This window comes from Lagopus muta, chromosome 2, assembly GCF_023343835.1.
Source record: "Lagopus muta isolate bLagMut1 chromosome 2, bLagMut1 primary, whole genome shotgun sequence".
NCBI lineage: Eukaryota > Metazoa > Chordata > Aves > Galliformes > Phasianidae > Lagopus > Lagopus muta.
In genome coordinates, this window is record NC_064434.1 from 72661355 (window position 1) to 72684455 (window position 23101).

A 23101-nucleotide genomic window follows, 5' to 3' on the forward strand; every position below is an offset into this window, starting at 1 on the left:
GCACGCACCAACCCCCACGCCTCGATAGCCGCCGCAGCCCGCCGCGCGGCATGCCGGGGGCTGTAGTCTATCCCGCCCCTCGGCGGCTGGGCTGGGCGAAGACTTGGGACGGCGCCCAATAGGAGAGGACCACGCGGGCTTCCAAAACAAGCGGTGAGCGAAGGGCTGCTGTGCGCTTGCGCTAGGCGGGAGGCGGCGGTGAGGGGAAGGTCTAAGCGGTTTTTGTCTTTCGGTCTCTTATCCCGTTCTCCCTTAGTTTCCGGGTTTCCCCCTCCACGCGCCTGGGCTGGCAGCCCAAAGCTGCACGGTGCCTAAGCTACCTGAGCCACCTCGTTTATTTTCCTGGGTAGCGCTCTACGCAGCAGCCAGCCGAGCTGACTCACCTCACGGCTGCCCCAGCGCTCCTGCTGATCCAGGGGTCGAGGCACGTACCCTCAGAGGAAGGAGAGAGTGTAGGGCCACCCCCGGTCCAATTACTGCTATATCCGCATAGCAATATCTAATTCCATTTTACTGTTTGTTGAAGTTTTACTGGTCCTTCAGGGCAGATCTGTTGGCAGCCCAGAGGCTGAAAGTTTTACATGAATTGCATTTCTAAAGCTTTGCTTTGTCAATCAGTAGGACTAGTCTGAGACACATTGCCGCTGCTGCTTTTCGGCTCCTTTCGAAATGCTTAAAAAAAACCTTAGAAACAGTGTTGTGTTCCTAGCAGTTAAGTCCATGGCTGTAATTCACTTCCAGACTTTTGCAAAAGTTGGTATTTTAGTGGGAAACTGTGAGTGTTGCACTGATTTCATGTGCAGGGTTGCTGGAATTTGGATTCTGCTTTCCATCCATGCCCAGATTGTTTTCATATTCTCTCTGTTAAAGGAGAACGCTCGTTTTCTGGACTATGGAGATGAGCATTAAGATCAGGGAACTGTTTCTGTGAGCTTAAAAGTTTTTTTAAACTGGCCATGGCCGTGTCCTTACTTGCCAATATGCCACATATTTTTGCATTTTTGAAAATGACTTGAAGGAAGGATAGCTACGAATCGCGGAGACCCTGAAATGAATAGAATCATAGAATATGTTTTAGTGGTTGGCGACCCTGCACGTAACAGTGGGGTTGAAACTAGATGACCACTGTGGTCCTTTTCAACCCAGGCCATTCTGTGATCCTGTGATAATCCTGTGGTGGAAGGGGTCCATGAAGGTCATTGAGCCTAACTCCTGGCTCCACGCAGCACCACCCAGAATCAAACTCTATGTCTGAAGACAATGTCCAAATGTTAATTGAACTCTAGCTGACTGGGGCCATGCCTACTGCCCTGCTCAGCCTGTTCCAGGGCCTGAGGGCAGTAGTTTTATAGGTTGTAGTAGGAGGCAGAAGTTGTATAGTTTGCTCTCTGAAAGAAGATGTCTGCACTTTCCTTTTCTCTCTGTAGTAAGGGCCGTAGGCATATCATTTGGGAAGGATTGAATTAGAATTTATGCCTACTTCCAGCAACAGTGGACCAATATGTTTGCTAGGTATTTGAGAATAAAAGGCAGAAGAGCTAATGGTAATGTTTACCTTGCTGTGGCTGGCTCACACTGTTGCTACTGCATAGGCAGTAAGGCATTATTTCTGTTTGGCAAATCTGGATGAATTCACTGTATTTGTTTTCATTTTGTAGGTTTAATTTTGGAGCACGTTTTAATAATAATTAAAAACAAACAAAACACCTTAGAAATACCAATTGTCAGCACTCTGACATGCATACACTTCGTATAGGACTATACAGATTAGATGTAAACTATCTCTATTTTCATAGTGTTCATTCAGTTGTTACTTTAAATATTTACATGAGTTACAGAAAGTGCTTATTTCTTCAGCTCCAGCAGTCTAATCTTGCTTCTAGTGAAAGTAACAGTTTGGCTATGATTCTAGTAATAGCAGCATAAGGCATTGTCTGTAGATGTTTATAAATAATAATTCTAAGAGGCAAAAAAATTATTTATATTCATAAGTATTTACTAGAGCTGAATTATGCTTGATACGGTTTTCTACACTCTAGAGCATATCCAATCTTATTTCATTTTCTTTTTTAGTGTTGATTTCAACATTTGAATGTTACTTTGGTAGAGAAATTAAATGTGAAAAAAAAAATCCCAACATAGAATTTTTTTGAGTAATTATTTTCAGAAAATAGCTGTAAGAGAAACAGAACTATGATCCCAAAGAAAACCTACCAGAATGTTACAAAACAAGGAGTGTTTACTAATTGTGTTTCTTTTAAAGAAATTTGCTGTGAGGTTATAATGTTTTTGCAGGGACCGAGAACAAGTCTTTGCTGGGTAGAGCATTAAGCAAGTTTTCTATCCAGATGGTTACTGCATGCTGGGTTCATGAAAAGAATCTGGCAGGTATTATTTTTCAACTGCTTTAAAAAGCATCGCTTAGCATACAAACAAGTATCTTCCACAATTTCACAACACACGTTGCTGTTAAAAACGTTGACGGTTTTCTTTGCATACTGTGATAAAGAGTTAAACAATGCATGTCAGAATCACCGCTTTCTCATCGTGATGTAGTTATTGCCTAGAGTAAAGAGAGATTAGGATGCATAGGGAGCAGCAGATGGCCTTATAGTGGTCTAGGGAACTGCTGAGTCACGGCCTGAACCACTGATTGAGCACCTGGGGAAAGAACCCGGTCAGCCCTGGGAGCACAGGTGAAGGCAATTCAGCTGTGTGACCAGAGGGGTGGAGCCTGGCTGCACCTCTCTTAGACCTCATTTAAGGGCTGACTGCAACTGGGAAGGATCTCTTTCTGGAGATTTTTCTTTGGTGAAGCTTTTTCCTGTGAACCTGGAATCTACTGATAAGGGTGAGTAATCTTCTTCCCTTTTTTTATAGTACCTCTGTTGTGCTTCTCCATTTGTCACTGCACCTTTGTTGCACGATACCTTTTCTGTTGTATTGATCTGCACAGTTGCTACGTGTGGATACAGCAGCTGTGCAGTTATGCAGGCTCTCTGGCCAAACTTGCTTTTAGTTCATGGGAAGGTCACAGAAGGAACTGAAATTGATAAAGTCCTGCCACTTTTCTATTGCTGGTTCAATTGTTGTCTTTTGGTTAGCTCTTATTTGTTTCAGCTGAGATCATGTGCTGTAGTTGTACAAAAAATTCATGTGTGGTGATCTCTTATATAAAAATGTGTCTTAGAAATGATTACAGAATCAATTGAATTGAGTGAACAGGCAAAATGGGGCAGATTCATATCTTGTGTTATGAGAAGCAGAGTAAATCATAGCTGCTTTGCCGAGTTCGTGAGCTAGATTTCAGTAACCTGAGATGTGGATTTCTGGAAACTTTTTGCCCTTGAAATTTTGCCTTATTTATTTTTCTGTATTAACACTTGAGTGACTGATTTCTAAAATTAGCAGAGTAAATGAGGAATCAGTATGTCACAAGTTCTTCTTCATGCCTGGCAAACAGTAAATGTGAGAGCACAGCCTGTTGGGCAATGGAGTATCTTGTAGTAGCTTAATTGTGAATATATGAAGATGTAGAAAGATAACAACCTTTGGTGAACCACCTGATATATGTAGAAAAAACAGGCAATGTGGGACACGTGAGTTCTCTGGCCTGTTAGGCCCACTGTATCTAAAGAACTGGTACATTCCAAGCCCTGGGTTTTGTGTGTGTTTTTTTCTCCAAACTGTATCATTAGACTTGCAGCAAGTTTTTTATATTTCCTTGTAAGTCATACTTGCCTGCTATCCTGCTCTCAACTGTTGAAGCCTGCTATGAATTACTTTGAAAAATACCCAAAGTTATCAAGCTAAACGAGAGTAATGTGAAGGCTATGGACTAAATGAAATAAGCAGTAGGTCAAATTTAATACAGTAATGAAAAGGGAAATTTAATACGTGAAATTTTGCATACAGCAGTGTCTTTGCAATTAGTATATTAAAAAATGAAAATAGAGTTCAGTAAAAATAAAGAATTGCGAAGTACAAAGAGAACAATTTGGAAAAAAAAATTTTTGTAGGTGATGGAAAAACTAACTACATATCTTAGCTGTACACTTGTACTGATTGTTTTAGACTACCTGTGTAGGGTATGACTGCAGCACTTCAGTCAAGAATACAGAAGAACTCTTTGATGTCTCACTTATCCTTGTAGCACCTGTCCTATTTTGGAGAAGGAACATAACAAAGAAATGAGTGTAGTGACTGCCAATCTTCTGAATATTGCAGGTGAGCACAGACATAGGTAATCTGGTTTCAAAAAACCCATAACCAAACTCCAGGATTTATGCACCTGCCCTCTGTGTGCGTGTGCTTATTGGCCAGTAAATCTGACGGTGAGGTGGAGGTCTCAAATTATTATGTTTCATGAAAACAAGCAGCCAGGCAGGGAGAACCTGCTAATGCCCTTCACAGGGATAAGTTACAGCCTAAGACCAGCCATATAGTGGTCAGGGTCAATATGCTGATGTAGAGAAAATGAAGTTTCACTGTTTGTGTGGCTTGTGTTTGACTTGGACACTGCACAACCCCTGGAGTGGTGAAAACACTCCCATATCATGTCAGACTAAAGGCAAACAGGTTAGCCACAGACTTCACATAAGATGGCCTGGGTATGTGTCATTTTCTTTATATAGTGTTGTTGCAAATGTTTAAATCACAGCATTTTTGTGCAACTGTAGAAGAACAAACCAATGTAATAATTGGCAGAGAAAGTAATTTTAGCTTTTTAGCTACTGGTTAATGATTCCTACTCCTAAACAGTCGCAGAGTTTTAAGGAACTGGTCTAGCAACATATTGAAGCTTCTGACAGCTGTGATCTACAGAAGGATACCTGGGAAAGAAAACACCAGGTATATTTCCTGACTACTGAAGTAAGTTAGGAATGAAGAGTTTATGTTGAAACAGAAATAATCTGTTGAATAAGAATTTACTGAAAGATGCCTGAAATGCACAAAGCAAACAAATGAAGGATAAACAGTTTCCACATGTTACAGACAAGTCTATAGCAACCATCATTATTAGCAGTGCTTCACTGGACAGGAATATATTCTCTATGGGTTGGAAAAGGCTTCATCTGCAGCCTTGTGCTCAGAAGAGACACAAAAAAAAAACCACCTTTGTGACTGCAGGTTTATTATTTCAAACACAAAAATAACTTGCTATTTATTACCGGATTTGAACATGTTTGGGATAAGTCTAATCAAGGGTGGGATTTTTGGTTGTTTTTTTTTTGTTGTTGTTGGTTACTTGGTGTTGTTGTTTTTTTTTGTTTTTGATAGCACTGAGGAATGGAGAAGAAGCAAATGTAGCTTTGGTTTGTAAAAACGCAGTTTGAGAATATTCATTCTATTTGAGTATGAACTTAGAAAGCTTCTTTATGTTATTGTTAGTTACACTGAGTTTAGCAGTTTACAGAGTTGCAGCAAGGTAAGCTATAGGTTGTACTTAAGTTCAGAAGTTTAGTTAGAGAGCTAATCCACTGATTTAGAGTATGCCAGGGCTTAAAGTTATTCTGTTTATTTATTTTTATGATACAACTGTATTTTTTTTGCCAAAATACTTTCTGTCTGTCTTGACTGGTCATTTAGTTAAGTAACAATATCTCATTTTGTTAAGTATGATGCAAGAACAGGCATGTAACAATCTAATTAATCTGTACTGTTGACAGTGCATTAGAGATATTTACATATAATTACAGTGTCTTCTTTAAGTACTAGGAAAAAAAGTTAAATTATGATGGCTACCCAAGTTTTGAGGCAGTACTGCTGTCTAGACTATTGACCTCCATTATAAAATTCCATTATTTTGAAGAGCACTTTACAAATTTGTTAATAAAGAAATTGTTTCAAATTGAAAAGCTAATATGGTTTACAGATGCACTTAAAAACACATGATTTTTAACAGCATTAACCAGTTTGGCTGTTGGTACAAGTGTTGTTATATTAAATTCTTATGTTGTTATTTACTAAAATCATTTCTGAATACTGATACAGGAAGATCTCAGGTTGTAAATGCCATACCAATGGTGGCTTAGCTCTGAACACCATTAATGTTTGTGTTTTACAGCTGCCTATCTAATATTCCCTTGGATATTTTGAAGGATGGATACATTTTGTTCTAGCATATATACATTTATATGATATTCTTGTTACTGACCTTGTCTACTTTTGGCTTTAAGAGTCTTAGTCTTCAAACAGCACACAGAGGTGATGAATGTATACAGGTCTTCAGGGCAGATAAGGCATACATTTAGTAAGGTGAAAGCCCAGAAAATTCTTCTCTGTTGTGGCTTTGTTGTTGCTTACACTTGCAGGAGAGGCTCCAATTGTTATGGCAGTATTGGTGCAGATCTGTGTTGGTGGGAACACATTTTCTCTTCGCTCTAAGTCTCTGCCTGATTATCTATCACCAAAACCATTGCCTCCTCAAGGAAATCCTTGAGGGAAACATGGAATCAGCAGTTTTGTTTCTAATTAGGCTCAGGGTCGCTCTTTCATATTAAGAAATTCCTCCCTTCTTTGGAAATGAGTTTTGGTACTAACATGGAAGCAGTCAGTCCATATAGTGAGGAGCTAGACTCAAATGCTATACCAAAACAAACAAAAAAACCCCAAGCAAACAAAGCCATGCTTTTCCATTGCTTTTACCTGTCATGAATAGCAGAAATATTAGTGATCTGTTAGCTTTGCCTTGGAGATTAATATACAGAGAGAGTGAAAGATCTGTGTGTGTAAAGCTCAGTGGCAAAGCCTCTGCTTGTATTAGGTGAAACAAGGGCAATGCTGCTTAATCTTCTGAACGCTGTGCCACTGTTGTCATTAGTAGGATGATTAAAAAGCTGTAAAAGCTATCCTTGCAAAGCCTTCCTCAATTCTGAGGACTCATGAATTCACTACAGTAATCATGGCAAACCACTAAAATTCTAGATATTGAAAAATTTTAGATGATAGCAAAAAGCCAGATAGCAGCATGAGCTGTTGTATTTAATCTAAATTCTGCATGTAAGAGGAGCTTAATCCTCACCACAATTTTTTTTTTTTTAGATTTGTATAATGCATTAGATGGAAATAAACTGTGCAAAAGCACTCGGTTGTTAATGCTTTATGGACCAGTCCTCTTCTGGTTCTCCAGTGTTAGTAGGCTGACTGATCTGAGGCTCTCCCAGTCCAGTGGAGGAGAATTTGTCTGTGAAGTCACAACCTCCCTGACAAAAGATAAAGGTAGCTAACATAAATGTGTGGCCTGCTGGTGGCAAGCTAACAACATTGTTGCATTGGTTTTTTTTGTATTGTACAATAAGTAACATTTGATATTTCTTATTTAGAAATCAATTTCATGCATGGGCCTCATTTGAGAAATCTGCAATTACTTTAAGCGTAGTGAAACTGTAAGTGAAAGAATGTGGCAGAGATGGCAGTGCTGGCCTAAAGCAATTATATAAAAGGATTTGATATAATCATGATGTTTGTGTCATTAGGGCTCTGCAGGTGGTGAAGGCTCTGAAGGGCAAGAGGTGTGAGGAGCAGCTGTGGCCCCTGGGTGTGCTCATAGCAGAGGAGCTGGGAGGAGGCCCGATGGCGGCTGCAGCTCCTCGCAGGGAGCGGAGGGGCAGCGCTGAGCTCTGCTCTGTGTGACAGCGGCAGGGCCCGAGGGAACGGCATGGAGCTCCACCGGGGGGGGCTGTGGGGTTGGGGACAGGTGCTGCACCACAGGGCGGTGGGCATGGCCCCGAGTGCTGGAGCTCAGGGAACGTTTGGACATCGCTCTCAGACAGAGGGTTTGGATTCGGGGCGGTGCCGTGTGGAGCCCAGAGTTGGGCTCGATGATCCATAGAGGTCTCTTCCAACTCGGGATATTCTGTGATTCTGTTATGCTGGAAATGCCTGTAGTGTAAGAGAATGAACTTGATTTATCTGTCAAAACCAGTGCAGTGTACGACTGTTGCTGTGCAGTACTTCTGTTTATAAACTCTGTTCTTGCCATGTGCAGAGATATAGGTGAAACCCTAATGGAAACCACCTTTGTCTGCAGGTAGTTAGCTGGCTGTGTGAGTATGAGCTCAGGAGAGAACAACCGATTTCCTATCGGTTACGTGCAGACGGTCACACTGCTTGATGGGTCACAATACGCGCCGTCTTTATCTTTTTCGTTCTGTTAACGAAACAAGAGTTTTCACACAGCGAAGCGCGACCCGCCCGCAGAAGGGCCGTTACGCCCCGGGAGGCCCCGCCCCGCCCGGCGCTACCTGCCGTGCCGGGCCGCGGCAGGAAGGGGGCGGCGCGCGGCGGGGCGGTGGCGCGCGGCGGTTCCGGGCACGTCTGCGGTCGACGCGCGTTCCTCGTGCTGCGACCCGATGGCCGCTCCGCAGGGCCCGCTGCCCCCAGGTGAGAACTGCAGCGGGGAGCCGGGAGGGAGGGGCGGCGGCGGCGGCTCTCAGCTCCTCCGGGTGAGCGACGGACGCTGCTCGCGGGCGGTACGTGGAGCCCTGCTGGGTCCGGGGGAATCGTGGATCTGGGGAGCGCGGCCACGGCTTCTTTATTATTTTCCCTAAAAGAGTGGTGCTAGTGACTGCCTCCTCAGCTTCCCTCCCCCCGTCACGCACACGGTAATAATTTATCATATGTTGTGATGTGATTTAGAGCAACTTGTCTTGTCAAGCCTACTCCAGTGTTTAGTGTATTAGTTAGCATCTTAAAGTTTTTTTTTTTTTTTTTTCCTTTTAGCTACTTTAAAAATACTAATCCCAGGCTGCGGGTGGTCTGTAAGCCAGTGCTTTTCAACCTGTCCTACTTGTGGCACTTACGACTTCTGAATGCCTTCTCTGAAGTGTGCCTGCCTGACTGCTGTTCCTTACCTGTCTGCTCATGCAGCATCAGAGTTATGAGTAATTAACAGTAAACAACTGTGTACAAGTGCTGATTGACCCAGTGTTAGGTTTTTCAGGGACCTGGGTATTCTAATGTAATTTTCTGTACCTCTTTTATTCAAATCTGAAGTTCGTGTGCTCCATGCCAAAAGTGTTGTGTTTAATTGAAGGGTTCGTCTCTCTGATCAAAGCTAGTGTAAGGGGAATCACTTTGGGCTGTACTGTTAATGTGTGCATGGGAGAAGCTGTATAGGCATGTGGCTGATTGACATGCTGAAGGTAGGCCTGACATACACTGTGGTTTGTGAACCTCCTCCTTCTGAAAGGTCAAAACTGTGAGGCCTCCCAAACCCACCCTTCAGGCTTCCTTGCCACACAAGGATGAAGGGCAGTTACAGGCTGGGAAATTGGAAAGTGTGTGCAAACATGCACATGTAAGTTTGTGTAAACTGAGGTACTGTTAACACTGGTAAGTGCCTGTGCCATATCCCCATTAGTCAGCAGCGGTATTGAGTAGGGAGAAGCTGTGCTGATGGGCATAAGTTGGCTGCTGCTGTTGGAAACTGGTTATGCTGGACAGGCTCAGGCAGAGAAGCTGTGAAGAGTATTGAGTGGCTGATCTGGAGGTGCTGGGAGCAGAAAGGATCTTTGGGAACAGCCACCTGGGGCAATTTCAGAGAATGGTGTGGAAGCAAATGTGGGCCAGTGGCTGTATGCTGTCAGTAATAGGGATTTGTTGACAAATCCTAGAAAATGTTGTTAGCAAGCTCTCTGCTGAGGTAAGTGTATTTACACGGTCTGCATTTGGGTAGTCAGTCAGGTGATAGATCTATTTCCTGTCAGCTTTTCAACATGCAAAACTGAGGGTGTTTCACATTTGAGATAAATAGAGAACTTTCCTCCATGCTGTTTCATGCACCTGTATCCAACTCTGTGAATTGAGCTGCAGCCTGCTGGGAAATACAGTGGGGAAAGACAGAGGGGGACACAGCATTTTAATTGCTTTATTCACAATTGAATTTTAAGTCTGTGGTTCTCATTATCTAGATGACCTTTTCCAACTCAAACGATTCTATGGTTATCCTATCAGTGATCAACAGAACTGTGGTTACTCACTGCAGGCAGTACATGGAGTATTTATTCTTGAGTACAAATATTCACATGCATACATGCCACCTGTAGAGAATGCTGGAACTTGGTAGTACTCAGCAGTCTAAAAAAAAAACAACCAGGGAAATGAAGAACTTGAAAACAAGAGGAAATGGATGTAAGTATAGGAAACACAATATGGTTTTTAAGTAGTATTTTTTTTTTTTTTCAGGATGTATATTAATCAAGGAGGATGCAAAGCCACTGATTTTCAGTTACTGTGTTTGTGAGATCTAGAAGGCAGCAGTCAATGAGGAGTACTGCTCTGGTGCCCCTTGTAGGGTAACCCTGGAGTCTGCCAAGTCCTCATTCCAAATCTCCATATTCTCAGAGCTGCTCCCATTTTTCAGTGCTTCACTCTGGATTGTGGAAATGAAAGAAATACCAGTGTTGTAATGGACTTTGCTGTCTTTTAGAGTTTGTAAGGGCAGGTAGGAGAGAAACTACAGGAGCCACAAAGGTTCACCAGGGTACGGAACTTACTGTGGGAGGGGGAGGACTACTTCCATCTACCTTAAGAGTCCCGTTAAATTACAAGGCTGAAAGCAAGGTTGTGTTTTTTTGTTGTTGTTAATTGCAGCCAAAGATTCATAGGCGGAGCTGTAAGGCCTCCAGAGTAAACTGATTAGAACAAGCATGCTTTGCCACTGCTTTCCAGGAAGGAGTCTTTGCTAGCAGTAGAGGAAACAGTGAGACTAGGGAAGTTCTTGGCTTCCCTTGGCTCCTGCACTTCCTGATTTGTCAGCTTTCCTTTGCAGATTGGGTTCCTCAATCTTCCCTCTCTGCTCCTGCTTCCTCCACAGTTCCCTGCTACCACAGATCCTACCTAACTCTTCCGCTTTGGGCCCTACTTTCCTGCAGCACCTTGCTCCAGCTTATTGTCATTTCTGCTGTCCCAGTGTGACTTGTGCCCCTTCTGCATTCAAGTCAGGCAGTTTGTGTTATCCCTTGCTGTCAGGGCAGGCTTTGCCACAGCGTTTGCTGATCCCATGGTTCTGGAGCAGGGATTTCATCCCTCACAGAAAGGCCTTTACAGATGTTCAATGTGTCCTGTGTGCAGAGGATGTGCTCCAGCCGTGGAGGGCTGACCCCTGTGGCTGTGAGTCCCTTGCTCAGGGAACATGTAGCCTTCCTGCGAGCACAGAGCTCTGAAATGTGCAGAGGGGGGCTGGGCCTGCACCTGGAAACCCAGCTTGTGAGGCTGCATCCAAGAGGCTGAAGGGAGAATGGCTCTATCCTGGTGCCTTGTCTGCCTCTCTGCTGCCACCTTTTTATTTTTGGGCCTGTCTGTTGTACTGTCTTCTCTTGTCTTAGGTTGTTTTTGTAGCTGCTTGAGGCTGAAAACTTTCTGATGTGCTCTTGTAATGAGTGTAGAGACTTTCAGGTTGAGAGTGACAGGAATGAAGATCCTATTAGATAATTTAAAATGCTTTTCATAGTTTTCAAAAACATTATAGTTACCAGCTGAAGAGCTCTTCTGTGAGGAAATGTGATGAAGATGTTGAAGTGAAGGCATGGTATTGTGCATCTTGGCTTGAGCGCTCTTGATCAGTACTTGGCAGTTGTTTGTAAATTTCACTGTGGATGCAGGGGATTGACTTTTCATGATTCACTTGCAAATGCTTTGAGGATTTATGTTTGTATCCTGTTGATGTTAATATAATTGAAGTTCATTATTCAATAGTATACAAATATAAAACATTTGAGGTAAGCATTAATTATTAGGCTTTGTACTATAATCTACCATGTGTATTTGATGTACATTACAGTATATTTTGTTGCGGTGGGCTTGTTTTCTGCTTGAATTATGGCTTTAAGGGTAACAGCTGAGTATGGCTACTTGGAGAACAGAACTTAGCTTGTAGCAGATTTTCTGGGTTCTCCTCTTCACTACTGAATTGCTTTGTGAATGATTTATTTATTTTTTCTAAAATTAATGTAGTTTTCATTTAACTCTATCTTTTGTTAGCTTTGAGTTGCATTTGTTTCATCTGTGCTAGTGTTTCTGACGTTTTCTAGTTTGTCGTGTTGTTGTATAAATTTGACACAGTGCATATAATGGCTGTCTAGCTGTGCTTTGCCTTGATCACATAAATAAGCAATTCATGAATTTTCAGACAGGAGAATTTTGAGGATTGTGCAGTAATAAAGTCATCTTATTTCCAGCAGATCATGCAACAAAAGAGCCAGTAGAGGATACAGATCCCAGCACTCTTTCCTTGACAATGGTATGTATTTCTGTTCTAACAAATTTAAAATCATTAGACCTCTCTACAGTTATGTTATGCAGATGTGATTAAAATATTTAAGAAACTCAAATAGTGTGTATATTTAGGGTAACCCTGTATAATTAAAATAAAAATAGTAATAGATTCATAAGCTATTATAAATCAAGGATTGGTGCTGGCACTTGTGCTATTTATCATTGTTGTAAGGAACGTGGGCAGTGGGATTGAGAGCACCCTCAGTGAGTTTGTGGATGACACCAATCTGAATGGTGCAGTTGACACGGTGGAAGGAACAGATGCTATCCAGAGAAACCTGGACAGATGTAAGAGGTGGGCCCATGCCAACCTCAGGAAGTTCAATAAGACCAACTGCAAGGTCTTGCCATCTGGGTTGGGGCAATCCCAAGCACAGATACAAGTTGGGTGGAGAGTGGCTTGAGAGCAGCCCTGAGGAGAAGGATTTGGGGATGTGGATTGATTAAAGACTCAACATGAGCTGCAAGTGAGCACTTGCAGTCCAGAAGGCCAGCTATATCCTGCATTGCATTAAGAGTGATAAGCAGGTCAAGGGAGGCGATTCTGCCCCTCTACTCTGTTCTTGTGAGCCCCCACCCAGAGTACTGTGTCCAGTTCTGGGGCCCCCAACGCAAGAAGGAAGGACATGGAGCTGTTGGAGTGGGTCCAGTGGGCTGGAGCACCTCTCCTACAAGGACAGGCTGAAAGAGCTTGGGGCTTTTCAACCTGGAGAAGAGAAGGCTCTGGGAGGACCTTATAGCAGCTTTCTAGTACCTGAAGGGAGCCTACAGGAAAGCTGGGGAGGGCCTTTTTATAAGGGCATATGGTACAGGATGATAGGAAATGGCCTTAAACTGGAAGAGAGTAGGTTTAGGCTAGATATTAGGAAGAAATTCTCTACTGTGAGGGTGGTGAGACACTGGAACAGGTTGACCAACAAGGTTGTGAATGTTCCCCCTCCTGCCTCAGAGGTGTTCAAGGACAAGCTGGGAATTTGGGCAACCTGATCTTGTGGGGGATGTCCCTGCCTGCGACAGTGGGTTGGAACTAGATGATCTTAAAGTCCCTTCCAATCCAAACCATTCTTTAGTTCTATGCTGAATTGGGCAGCACCAGCGAGCAGCCCAGTGGTTAGCTAGTAGTCACAGAGAGCTGGTAACAGCACTTTTTTTCATTTTTAGAAAAAAGATTTTTGCTGACATTCTTTTGTCTGTATGGGTTGAAAGGGTAGGAAAATCCAATTAAGGCTTAAAATATAAATTGTATTGACTTATTACTCTTTCCTGTACCTATTTCGTCTGATGAGTTAAGGAGATAGAAAGGCATGATCAGTAATGATACCAGTGCCTTGCAGCAGACGTGGTAAAACCTAGGAGAGATCTGACAAGTGCTCTGTGGTGCATCCCCACTGAGTAACGCAATTTATTACAAAGTTCTGATGTACTAAACGTGCCAATATTATGCTGAGACAAAGACTGTCCCAGGAATATGTAATTTGGTGCAGTTTTCTAAGAGTTCTTTTTAATGTTGCAATGGATTGCTTCCTCTGGGGAAAAATAGCGGTGCTGTGTAGCCCAGAGAACACTTTTCTAGTCTAGCAGATTAAAATGCTCTGAATTGTTTTATGGGTAGTAATTTAGCAGGCCATTGTTTTTCCTTGGTGTTTTCTTCCCATTTTGAAGCTTTACTACAGGCAGTTCACTCCCTGTTGCATAAAGGCAGGGGTCATAGTGAAGGAGGTGGATGTTAGGTCTACTAGCAGGTTATAACAGATGCCTGGAAATGAGTAGCTGTCTCATTAAGCTCAGTAATAATAGTTTGCTGTTGGTGTCCATTGAAAGAGGTGTTGAAATCTCCTGATGGGACGAGGTTCAACAAGACCAAGTGCTGAGTCTTGCACTTTGGCCACAGCAACTCCAGGTGATGCTACAGGCTTGGGGCAGTGACTGGAAGACTGTGTTGGGGGTGTCAGTTGATGCTCTTCTGAATGTGAGCCAGCAGTGTGGCCAAGAAGGCCAATGGCATCCTGGCTTGTATCAGAAATGGTGCTAGTAGCAGGAACAGGGAAGTAATTGTCCCCCTGTATTCAGATCTGGTAAGGCTGCACCTTGAGTACTGTGTTCTGTTTTGGGCCCCTCAGTGCAGGAAAGGCACTGAGGCCCTGGAGTGTGCCCAGAGAAAGGCAATGAAACTGGTGAGAGATCTGGAGCACAGGCTTTATGACGAGTGGTTGAGGGAACTGGGATTGTTCAGTCTAGAGAAGAGGAGGGGTAGGGGAAACCTTATTGCTCTCTATAACTACCTGAACGGAGGTTGTAGTGAGCTGGAGGTTGGCCTCTTCTCTCATGTGACTGGTGATAGGACCAGAGGGAATGGCCTCAAGTTGCGTCAGTGAAGGTTCAGACTGGACACCAAGAAACACTACTTTTTCCAAAGAGTGGAATGGGCTGCCTGGGAAGGAGGTGGAGTCGCTGACCCTGGAGGTGTTCAAGGAGAGTTTGGATGTTGTGCTGAGGAATTTGGTTTAGTGATCACTATTGGTAATGAGTGGATGGTTGGACTGAATGATCTTATAGATCTTTTCCAACCTTAGTGAATCTGTGATTCTATGATGATGCATTGTTTTCTGCATTGGTATCATTCCACTTAAATGAAAACTTCTTTTCTCATCTCTGTAATATCTGTATTGATTAATACTGTAGTGAATCAGGAATCCCTATTACTTTACCATGTGCTAAGATCAGTGTAGTTAGTAGTGTTTCTGCCTAAGAAAGGCATTACTGTATCTGATTGTAGGCAGATCACCTAGTAGTAACTTTAGAGGTTAAGTATAATTATGCAGTTCTTACATTGTCCAGCAGAATTACACTTAAGATAACAAACATCTGTGTCTCTTGCTTTTTTTTTTATGACAGACTGAAAAATATCCTGTCCAAGACACTGGAGTACCTAAAGGTAAGTACTATGAATTCTGCTCTTTTAGGTTGTGTGTCACAGATCCTTTTTTTTTTTTTCCTAGATGTTTATATTTTGAATGTAGTGTCACCTTCTGTATTTTAGGTCAGTTGAACATGTGTGCATATACACACAAATTTTTGTTTTTCTGCCAAAGTTCAGTCACAGCTCTCATCAGAAGATATAGGTTCTCAGCCTGGAAGAAAAATACAATGGTGCTGTCAATAGAACAGCGTTCAAAGGATAGAGATCTTTAAAAGGTGGCTTTGAAGAGATTGCTGCCTTCAGATTATCAAAAATACAATTTGATAATACCTCCTCGTTCTCCTGCCTTTGACATTCCCAGCCCTATCACTAGTGAACTCTTCATGCTGGTACTAATACCATCTGCTTAGAAACCTAGCACATTTCTTTGCAGGTTCTGTATTGCACTGAATTCAGTTGCTTGGCTTAGGTAGTGTCACCATCTCCATTATGGCTACTTTTACATGTGGGTGTTTGCTTGTTTGGTGTGTGTGTTTTTTTTTTTTTGTTTGTTTGTTTTTGTCATCCCAGTTTTACCACTGGCTTTTCTCCAGGAATTATTCTGTCAAGGTCTTGGTGAAGGAGCACTCTAGAGACACTGGCTGAGAAGTGTGGGACATACAGCATTAGGGTTAAAGAGAAGTTAGCATGTTATGCTGGGCTGCTTAAATCAGCCAGCCAGAGAAAATGAGAATCTTGTCAGCAAGTGTTCAGTGGAGCAGTAGAATGTGAAGGCTAATTTGAAATCATAAACTGCTTCCTGCTTATTTGCAGTCAGGTGGTTTGTTACTTCAAAGCTGTTTACTAACAAACTTCTCTGGACACAAGAAATATTACACTTTTTAGTTCCATCCATGACATTTAGTCCCCCTCGGAATTAAATAGATAAATTCCTACAATTCCAATATCGTCAAATTTGTTTGAAATTCAGTATTGTATATTTTAAATACATTTAAATTAAAAATGAAAGCTGTGAAAGGAAGTGGAAATCTCAGTGTTTTTTGTGGGAATGAAATAGGCTTGGTATATTTTTTTTATTTTATATTCTGCTTCTTCTTGTCAAATGTATAGAGGGTTAAGTATCAATACAGCATTTCCTCTTTAGAGTAGGAGGTGATAAAAATACCTCTTCTGTTTGTTTCTGGAATTTCAGGTTGTATTTTTTTTTTATTTTTCAAAATGTTTTCAGTGCTGTAGGTTTTGATATCAGTACCAGATGGCTCCTTAGGTGGTGTTTTTTTTTTTCAGTTTGCTCAATAAGAATGAATTCTCATAACTATTTCTTTAAGAATACAGGCTGAGAAATATAAGCCTGTGAATTAAAAAGTGTTGCAGATGTGCAGACCTGATTCTGTAACAGAAAATGGTTTGCTTCAGATTTAATGTTTGAATATATGCTTCGCTGACCTGAGGTGGTAGTTTGTTCCTTTTTTGGTCAGTTAATTTACAAACCATTTTGGGATCTAGCTTACCAAAGGTCTTAGCACCCTCTACTGATGATGAATTAAAGGTGGGTTGTGTCAGATTTTCATCTTGGAAAATTAGGCTTAATGTTTGTGTCATATTTTGACTATAATTCTGCTTCTGCTCAGATGTTGAACAAATTTGATAGATAATGTTTTCACACAAATGAATTGGATTTTGATGCCTACAGTCACCTTTTCGGGGGATTTCTTTTTATCTCTGGATCTGCAGTTGAAAAGAGAGAAGATGATCCTTATTAAAGGTTTCCCAGCTGGCAGGGGAATGTTATTTGCTTTAAGTTTCAACATAAAAGATGAAAAAGAAGAAAACTGTGATTTCATTTTCTTCCCTCCTCAAGTGTAAGGTTGAATTCTTTGATTCAGATCATATTCTTGAGTGAGATAAGGAAGTACGTTCTTCTTTCTGTTACCTGACACTCCAGAGATAATAGCTGTTCTTTTGTGAGATCTTACCACTTGACAAACAGCAAAATGCTAAAAATAATGCCTCAGCTGTGGAGTGTTAAGGTGTCTATGACAGGTCTAGAATATAATCTTTTATAAGCTCTTGTTAATGGTTAGTAAGCACCTCACCTATGGGATTTGTGCAAATGGTTTCTTGATGAGAACCTTACTAAGTGTGTACAGAGAAATTTGTCTGTTTATGTGAGGTTCACAAAGCTTGTGCATCCCTTATACCATATTTTGAGGGCTGAAGTGAAGCTTGAAAGTGATCAAAATCTGGGTCATAGTGGCAGATGTGCTTGTCAATGGACTCCCAAGGCAAATGATAAAGATGTTTTTGAGACATTTCAGTGCTTCTGGAAATTGCTGTGTAGTAGAGTTAAGTAGGATGAGCCTAATTCACAAAGGAGCAGAAGGTAAACATTTGTGTAGTACATACTTCAATGGTGATTATTATAAATGTGATCTGAAGAGCAAAGCAGAAAGGATTATATTGGTTTGTAACAGCCTTCTTCAGCCTGCCTTGATGTATTGGCTTGATTAATATTCTCTTGGTACTGCTCCTGGTCAGCTTCCTGAAAGAACTTAATTTTGGCCACAAAAATAATGTGCTGCTTGTTTTTAAAACACCGATACACTAGTACTTGATGTCCACAGGCATTATTTTTCTTAACACATGTATTCATGACTGTTGCAGCTACTGCCAGTTTATTGTTTGGGGCTTTTTAATCCTGCCTTTCCCAGTGACTGAGCAGAATGTGGAGTTAAATTTTGCATGCTGGGCATCTGTAATATATGATTGATAGTCTTAACACGTATCTGTATCTGAGTGTGGAAGACCAGTGTTTTACAATCTTTGTCTTAGATGAGGAATACCAAACAGATCAAGTTACACTGGAAATTGCATCTGTGAACATCAGGAGTCTTACGTCAGATTCTGGCCTAGTCCAGCAGGTAAGAAAAAAATTGTACTGAATGTGAATTAAGTTATTGCTGTTAATTAAATACATATCTTAACAAATATATTTTCAGACTGTATGTGGAAAGTGCAGAATTACTCAGTAAAAGACCAGAAATCAGCTCTCTTTTCCAGTGTTCAATGAAGTGAGCTTTTGTGGATAAAAGCAACAAAAGGATATGTAATAATTAACGTTTACTTTGTTTTGTAACTAGGTTTTGATTAGTGTATAGATGCTCTTGAGGAGAGCCAACACAGAGTTTAGGCTTTGTCATGCGTGTTCTCCCTCTTCCCTGATGAAGGTAGAGCCAGGACAGAGAATAAGGAGGGAGAATCCTGTGTTTTGCCCTAGGGAGGCACTTGGTTGTTCTGCTTTGACCTTGGGACATTGCTTGATTTGTACTGAAAACTCTCCACTGATTGTGAAGTCTTAAGCTGCTGAACAGTGGGCAATGTTGAGCAATCCCTACCATGGTGCTCTGTAGTGTAGGCATCTTTCAGATGACTGTTATTTGCTGAATTTCAAATTGATTCTCTTTGGGTTGAAGACTTGGAGGAGATAAATGAATGAGCATTGTTCAGCAAAAAAAGGAGCTAAAAGGAGCTCCTTATGCCAGAGTCCCAGCTGACTTTCATCAAACAAACATGAGTTTGGTATGCATTTCACGGATGGAGGTAACTGTCTAACTTCCATCATCAAGAAGAGAGCTTCTGTTGCCCATATACAGTCACCGTAAATATATTTCATCATACTAGGCTGTTAATAGTTCTACCAAGCTGGAAAACTTTCTGCTTATCTACAGACTGTGCATAGGTTTATAGCTTTGATTAAATGTGTAAAAGTTGGTGGGATTTTGGTTGTAGGCAAAAAAAATTAGTCATGCCTAATATGCCTAACTTTATGGGCAGTGACAATACATTGTCTTATTTCAATTACATTACAAGAATGCAATCTTCAATAATCCTGAGGGCATACAATTTAACAAGTGTGTAATAACTGATCAGTAAAAATACCAATTTGGGGAATGAATGACACAAGTAAACATCATGTATATTTTTGTACTACTTGCAGTACTAGCTGCTCCTGTTATCTTTTTTTGGTAAGATGTGAGTATAGTGACATCTCTTGAAGGTTGTTAGGTCTTTAGGTATTAGCTTCCACCATACAGTTTGAATGCTCATGAGCTCACAGTGTCTGGGAAAGTTCATTGAAGCTCAGAATAGCACTTAGCAAACTATAGCAAACTATTTGAAAAATATCCACTTTTTTTTTCCCCATCCACCTCCCCCCCTTTGGTTTTGTTTGTTTCTTTATTCCTCTTCAAACAGAGGCTGATCTGTGATGGGTAACTCTCCAAATAAACTCTTCTCCAAATAAATTACTCTTTGGGGGATTTGTTCCTCATGACTCAGTACTTTTCTGCTTCTAGAGGAATTTGAGGAAATTGAGACAGTGATTATAATCATCATTTTCAGATCCATTTTTTTTTTGTCCTTTCCTAACCAGATATTCAAATGACTTGGAGATAGTTTACTTTTTTTGTAATTGGACTGTGTGTGTATATGTATCCAACAGATGAACTGAAAGTTCCTGTGCTCTATTTTTAGGGGATTTCTTAGTACTGAAGGTTTATTAGGTAGGAATATAGAGTACTTATTACACTTCATTGTTACACAGTTGACTTGTGTTTGCACGCACAGCCTGCAAAATGCTAAGAAGCTTGCTGTGATAGTTAGGAAGAATGATGCAATATGAAAATCAACATTGCTTTATTGCAGTTATCTGAGGGGAAAATCCCCTCCTGCTTTCATCTTTAAATCCTCAGTAGAAGAAAGCTATTTCATCTGGTTCCACGCCCGCATAGTTAAAGTAAGCGCAGCTGCAGTTTCCTATAGTCTAGGATCAAGCTGCTGTCCTTTCAGTTTTTATACATTGCTTTGTGAGTTGTAGAATTGAAGTTGGTACCTGTGGTGCAGTCTCAAGCTGCTAAATATTGTCACTGTATTTAAGTAGAGTGGTGTTTGCTTCAAACAGGACAGTGGTTAGATGTGAGCTGGCAGAAATCTTGAAGACCACCTGCTGTCTAGAAAAGTAGGAAAGTTTTCTATGAATGTCAAGGAGTTTATAAGAAAGCTCCTCCAGTTTCAGTAGACCAGTGGAACATTCCCTTCCTGTTTTATGTTCCAAGTAAAGATCTCAGATTTTTATTACAAAGCATTTAAATCTTCTTAAGGAAACTAGAGTTGTTGGGCAGCTTTGTCCACATCACTTAAAAAGCCACTTTTTTTATGTACAATGTTAGCAACTTTTCATGACTGTATACAGGGAGGTCATTTCATAATTGCTGGTAAATGCCCAGACTATCATTTTTCAAATGGTGAGGGCTGTAATTGGTTTTGAGTTGATCATCAGTCAAATGTAGGAAACTAAGCAAGAATGAAAAACAAGACAGGAAGAAAGAGGGATTAAGAGCAAATTATTCAAAAGGTGTAACCCCATAGTATATGATCAAAAAGGATGACATTGTTCAATAGATAAAAATGTGAGTGTTGCTTTGTGAGGTAAAATCATAAAAAATGCTATCTAAAATGGCTACACATTGTTAGTAATTTCTCATACTAGGTAAGTACTCTATCTGACTTTATCAAGTAGCTTGGGGATTCTTCTATGGATTCTTCTATGTAATCTCCTGACACTTAAATGAGCCAAATAGTTACTCTGGTGTTGAAGTGCAGTGTTTTGATTTATGTTTGTTCTTTGCTTTGTAGCCAGAAGACAAAGACACTCAAAACCATTCTGACAAATCGCTTTCAGGTAATATGTCAGCTTTACTGTTCTACATATTTTATTCCTACATTTTCTTTGAAAGGACTTTATTAAAAACTGCTATGTGTCATAACCTAGAAGTACCTGGGTAATCAATGCTCATGGCACTCATTTCATTACCACTGCCTTTTATAGCTACCCCTTTGTTCTAGAAGGGGAGGCAATCAATAACACAGACCATGCAAAATGAGTAAGTTACTCTGACCAAATGCACCTAGTGCAGCCACCTTCAAAGGAAATCTGAAAGCAGCTATTGAGAGAGCAGAGGTGGGGGTTTATTGCGTAGTGTTTTCAGCTTGGCTGGGAGTTGGTGACTGATATGCAGCCCCGTTGATATAACAGTGAACAACTGAAAATTAACTTTCTGTAAAACAAGAAGAAAAAAAAGCTTGTCATATAACGTTAGGATTGTGCTGGTAGGTAGGTCATGTGCTCTGATACAAGACATCCTTGGAAAGCAGGATTCTCTGTAACACTTCTGATAATCTGGTACAGCACAAGAAGCAGGTTGGTTCAGTTTTGTTTACCTTTAATTGTGCCCTTTGCTTTCTTTACCCCTTCTTCCCTATTTCTGTGGGAGGATAAAACATACTCTGGCATCCTTGCAAAGCAAGTAAGATGAAATTCAGATAGGGTGCTCTCCTGCCCTTTGAGCTCAGCCAGAACTTTTATTGGGTTACATTCATTTTGCCTTGTTTGTGTAAGTAAATCCTAGTATGAGTGAGTCCAGTAAATTTTGTCTCACTTCAGTGAGTGCTTAAGATGCACAAGAAGAGCAGAATTGCTGATATTAAAAATTTCTTAGAGAACAGCTGTGAGGGCTGTGGAAAACCTGGGAGCAAAGATGTTGCCAGAACATTTTTCCCTTTAAAAGGGAATCTGAGCATTTGTATGAAGTTATTTGTCTCCAACAGTGTTCTTGCTGCACGTCTGAACTTGCTGAAAACATCAGAAGCTGTCTTTAGCCTGCTTAAAAAGAAGGCTTACGAGCAGCATTACAAAAATAACAATAGCCTGTTCTTCTCTTAGGGGGAAAAAAAAAAGAAAAAATGTTTACAGATGCTCCGTTCACCTTAGTTGCTTTAATCAGCACTAATATTCAGCATAAAAAGTGACCTTTTGAAGGTCTTTCTGGAAATTTTGCACAATTTTACAGTTAATGCAAATGGAGCAAAAATAAAATTAACTGATGCTGTTACCTGTTAGATTAGGTGGCACTGACTGCCAGATTTGCTCTTTTCCAGAGATATTGTTGAAGTCTCTCAGACCAGCACCAATCCAGGACTTACAGATCAGTGTCGCTGTTTCCATTGTCATTTGACACTGAAACACTGTCATTGTTGTTCTTAATCTGTTTGTTTATATCAGTTTTCTTGTTGCTGCATTCTTTTTTCAAAGGGTTTCATCCCAAGTAGGACTAATTACTTTGCCATTTCAGGCTGCATGATGAGGGAGGCCAGGACTTTTAGGAAGTGCTTCTAGGCTGCATTCATTACCTGCTGCTCTTTGGACGTACCAAATTCTCCCTGCATTCAAAAAGGAGCTCGTTAAGGTCATATCTACAGTCAGAGTGCTGAAACAATGCCTTAGACTACTGCAGTACTAAAGATCTTAGTATTTAACTAGAAGCATGATTAGAACTGTTTATATATATATATATTTCATTTACAGGTTAGTAATATGTAATATATAATATACAGATCTGATAGGACTGTATTGTTCTCAGTGCTAGGCAGATGCTGTTGTGTGTGGGAGACCTCTAAATGGCAGTTCTTCATTTGATGCAGATTTTGGAACATATCACCACCTACTTCCAGTATCTTGGTATTCTTATTTTTCTCACACGTGGAGGAGTATGTGCTCTATTTCTTTCTGTAATGTACGCTCAGAATAGGCTTGCTTAGTAGAGCAGAGGCAATGTTGTTGTAAGAGCTCTTACCAAACAAAGGAACATATTTCCATCTTGCTGCTGTGTTAAGATTCTCCTGGCACAAATATTTAGTGGTGTTATAAAAGCAGCAGTTCAGAAATATGAAACTTTTTTCCTTTGTCCTGCAACATATCTATACAGGATGTGCATAATCTGCACGTATTCCTGTTAGTGACATATGTGGGGGTCATGGCAGACTAAAGGATGGAATGTAGCTAGC

At 40.9% G+C, this 23101-nt stretch overlaps 1 protein-coding gene across 6 annotated transcripts in view; it reads left to right on the forward strand.

The window, feature by feature from the left end:
* Positions 1 to 66: 66 nt before the first annotated feature.
* The window catches only part of EDARADD (EDAR associated death domain), a 30559-nt gene continuing 7524 nt past the window's right edge, over positions 67 to 23101 (forward strand). For 2 of the 6 annotated variants that reach the window (XR_007375551.1, XM_048938381.1), the window contains exons 1-5: positions 8288 to 8385; positions 12183 to 12244; positions 15175 to 15214; positions 18032 to 18120; positions 20894 to 20939. Coding sequence is in view for 5 of the 6 variants with exons in the window: in XM_048938381.1 (XP_048794338.1) it covers positions 8355 to 8385; positions 12183 to 12244; positions 15175 to 15214; positions 18032 to 18120; positions 20894 to 20939 (268 nt within the window). In the remaining variant the exon portion in view is untranslated. Of the gene's footprint in view, positions 154 to 8284; positions 8386 to 8509; positions 8607 to 12182; positions 12245 to 15174; positions 15215 to 18031; positions 18121 to 20893; positions 20940 to 23101 lie in introns of those variants that run through there. The other 4 variants (XM_048938383.1, XM_048938382.1, XM_048938386.1 and 1 more) reach the window with 4 other exon arrangements.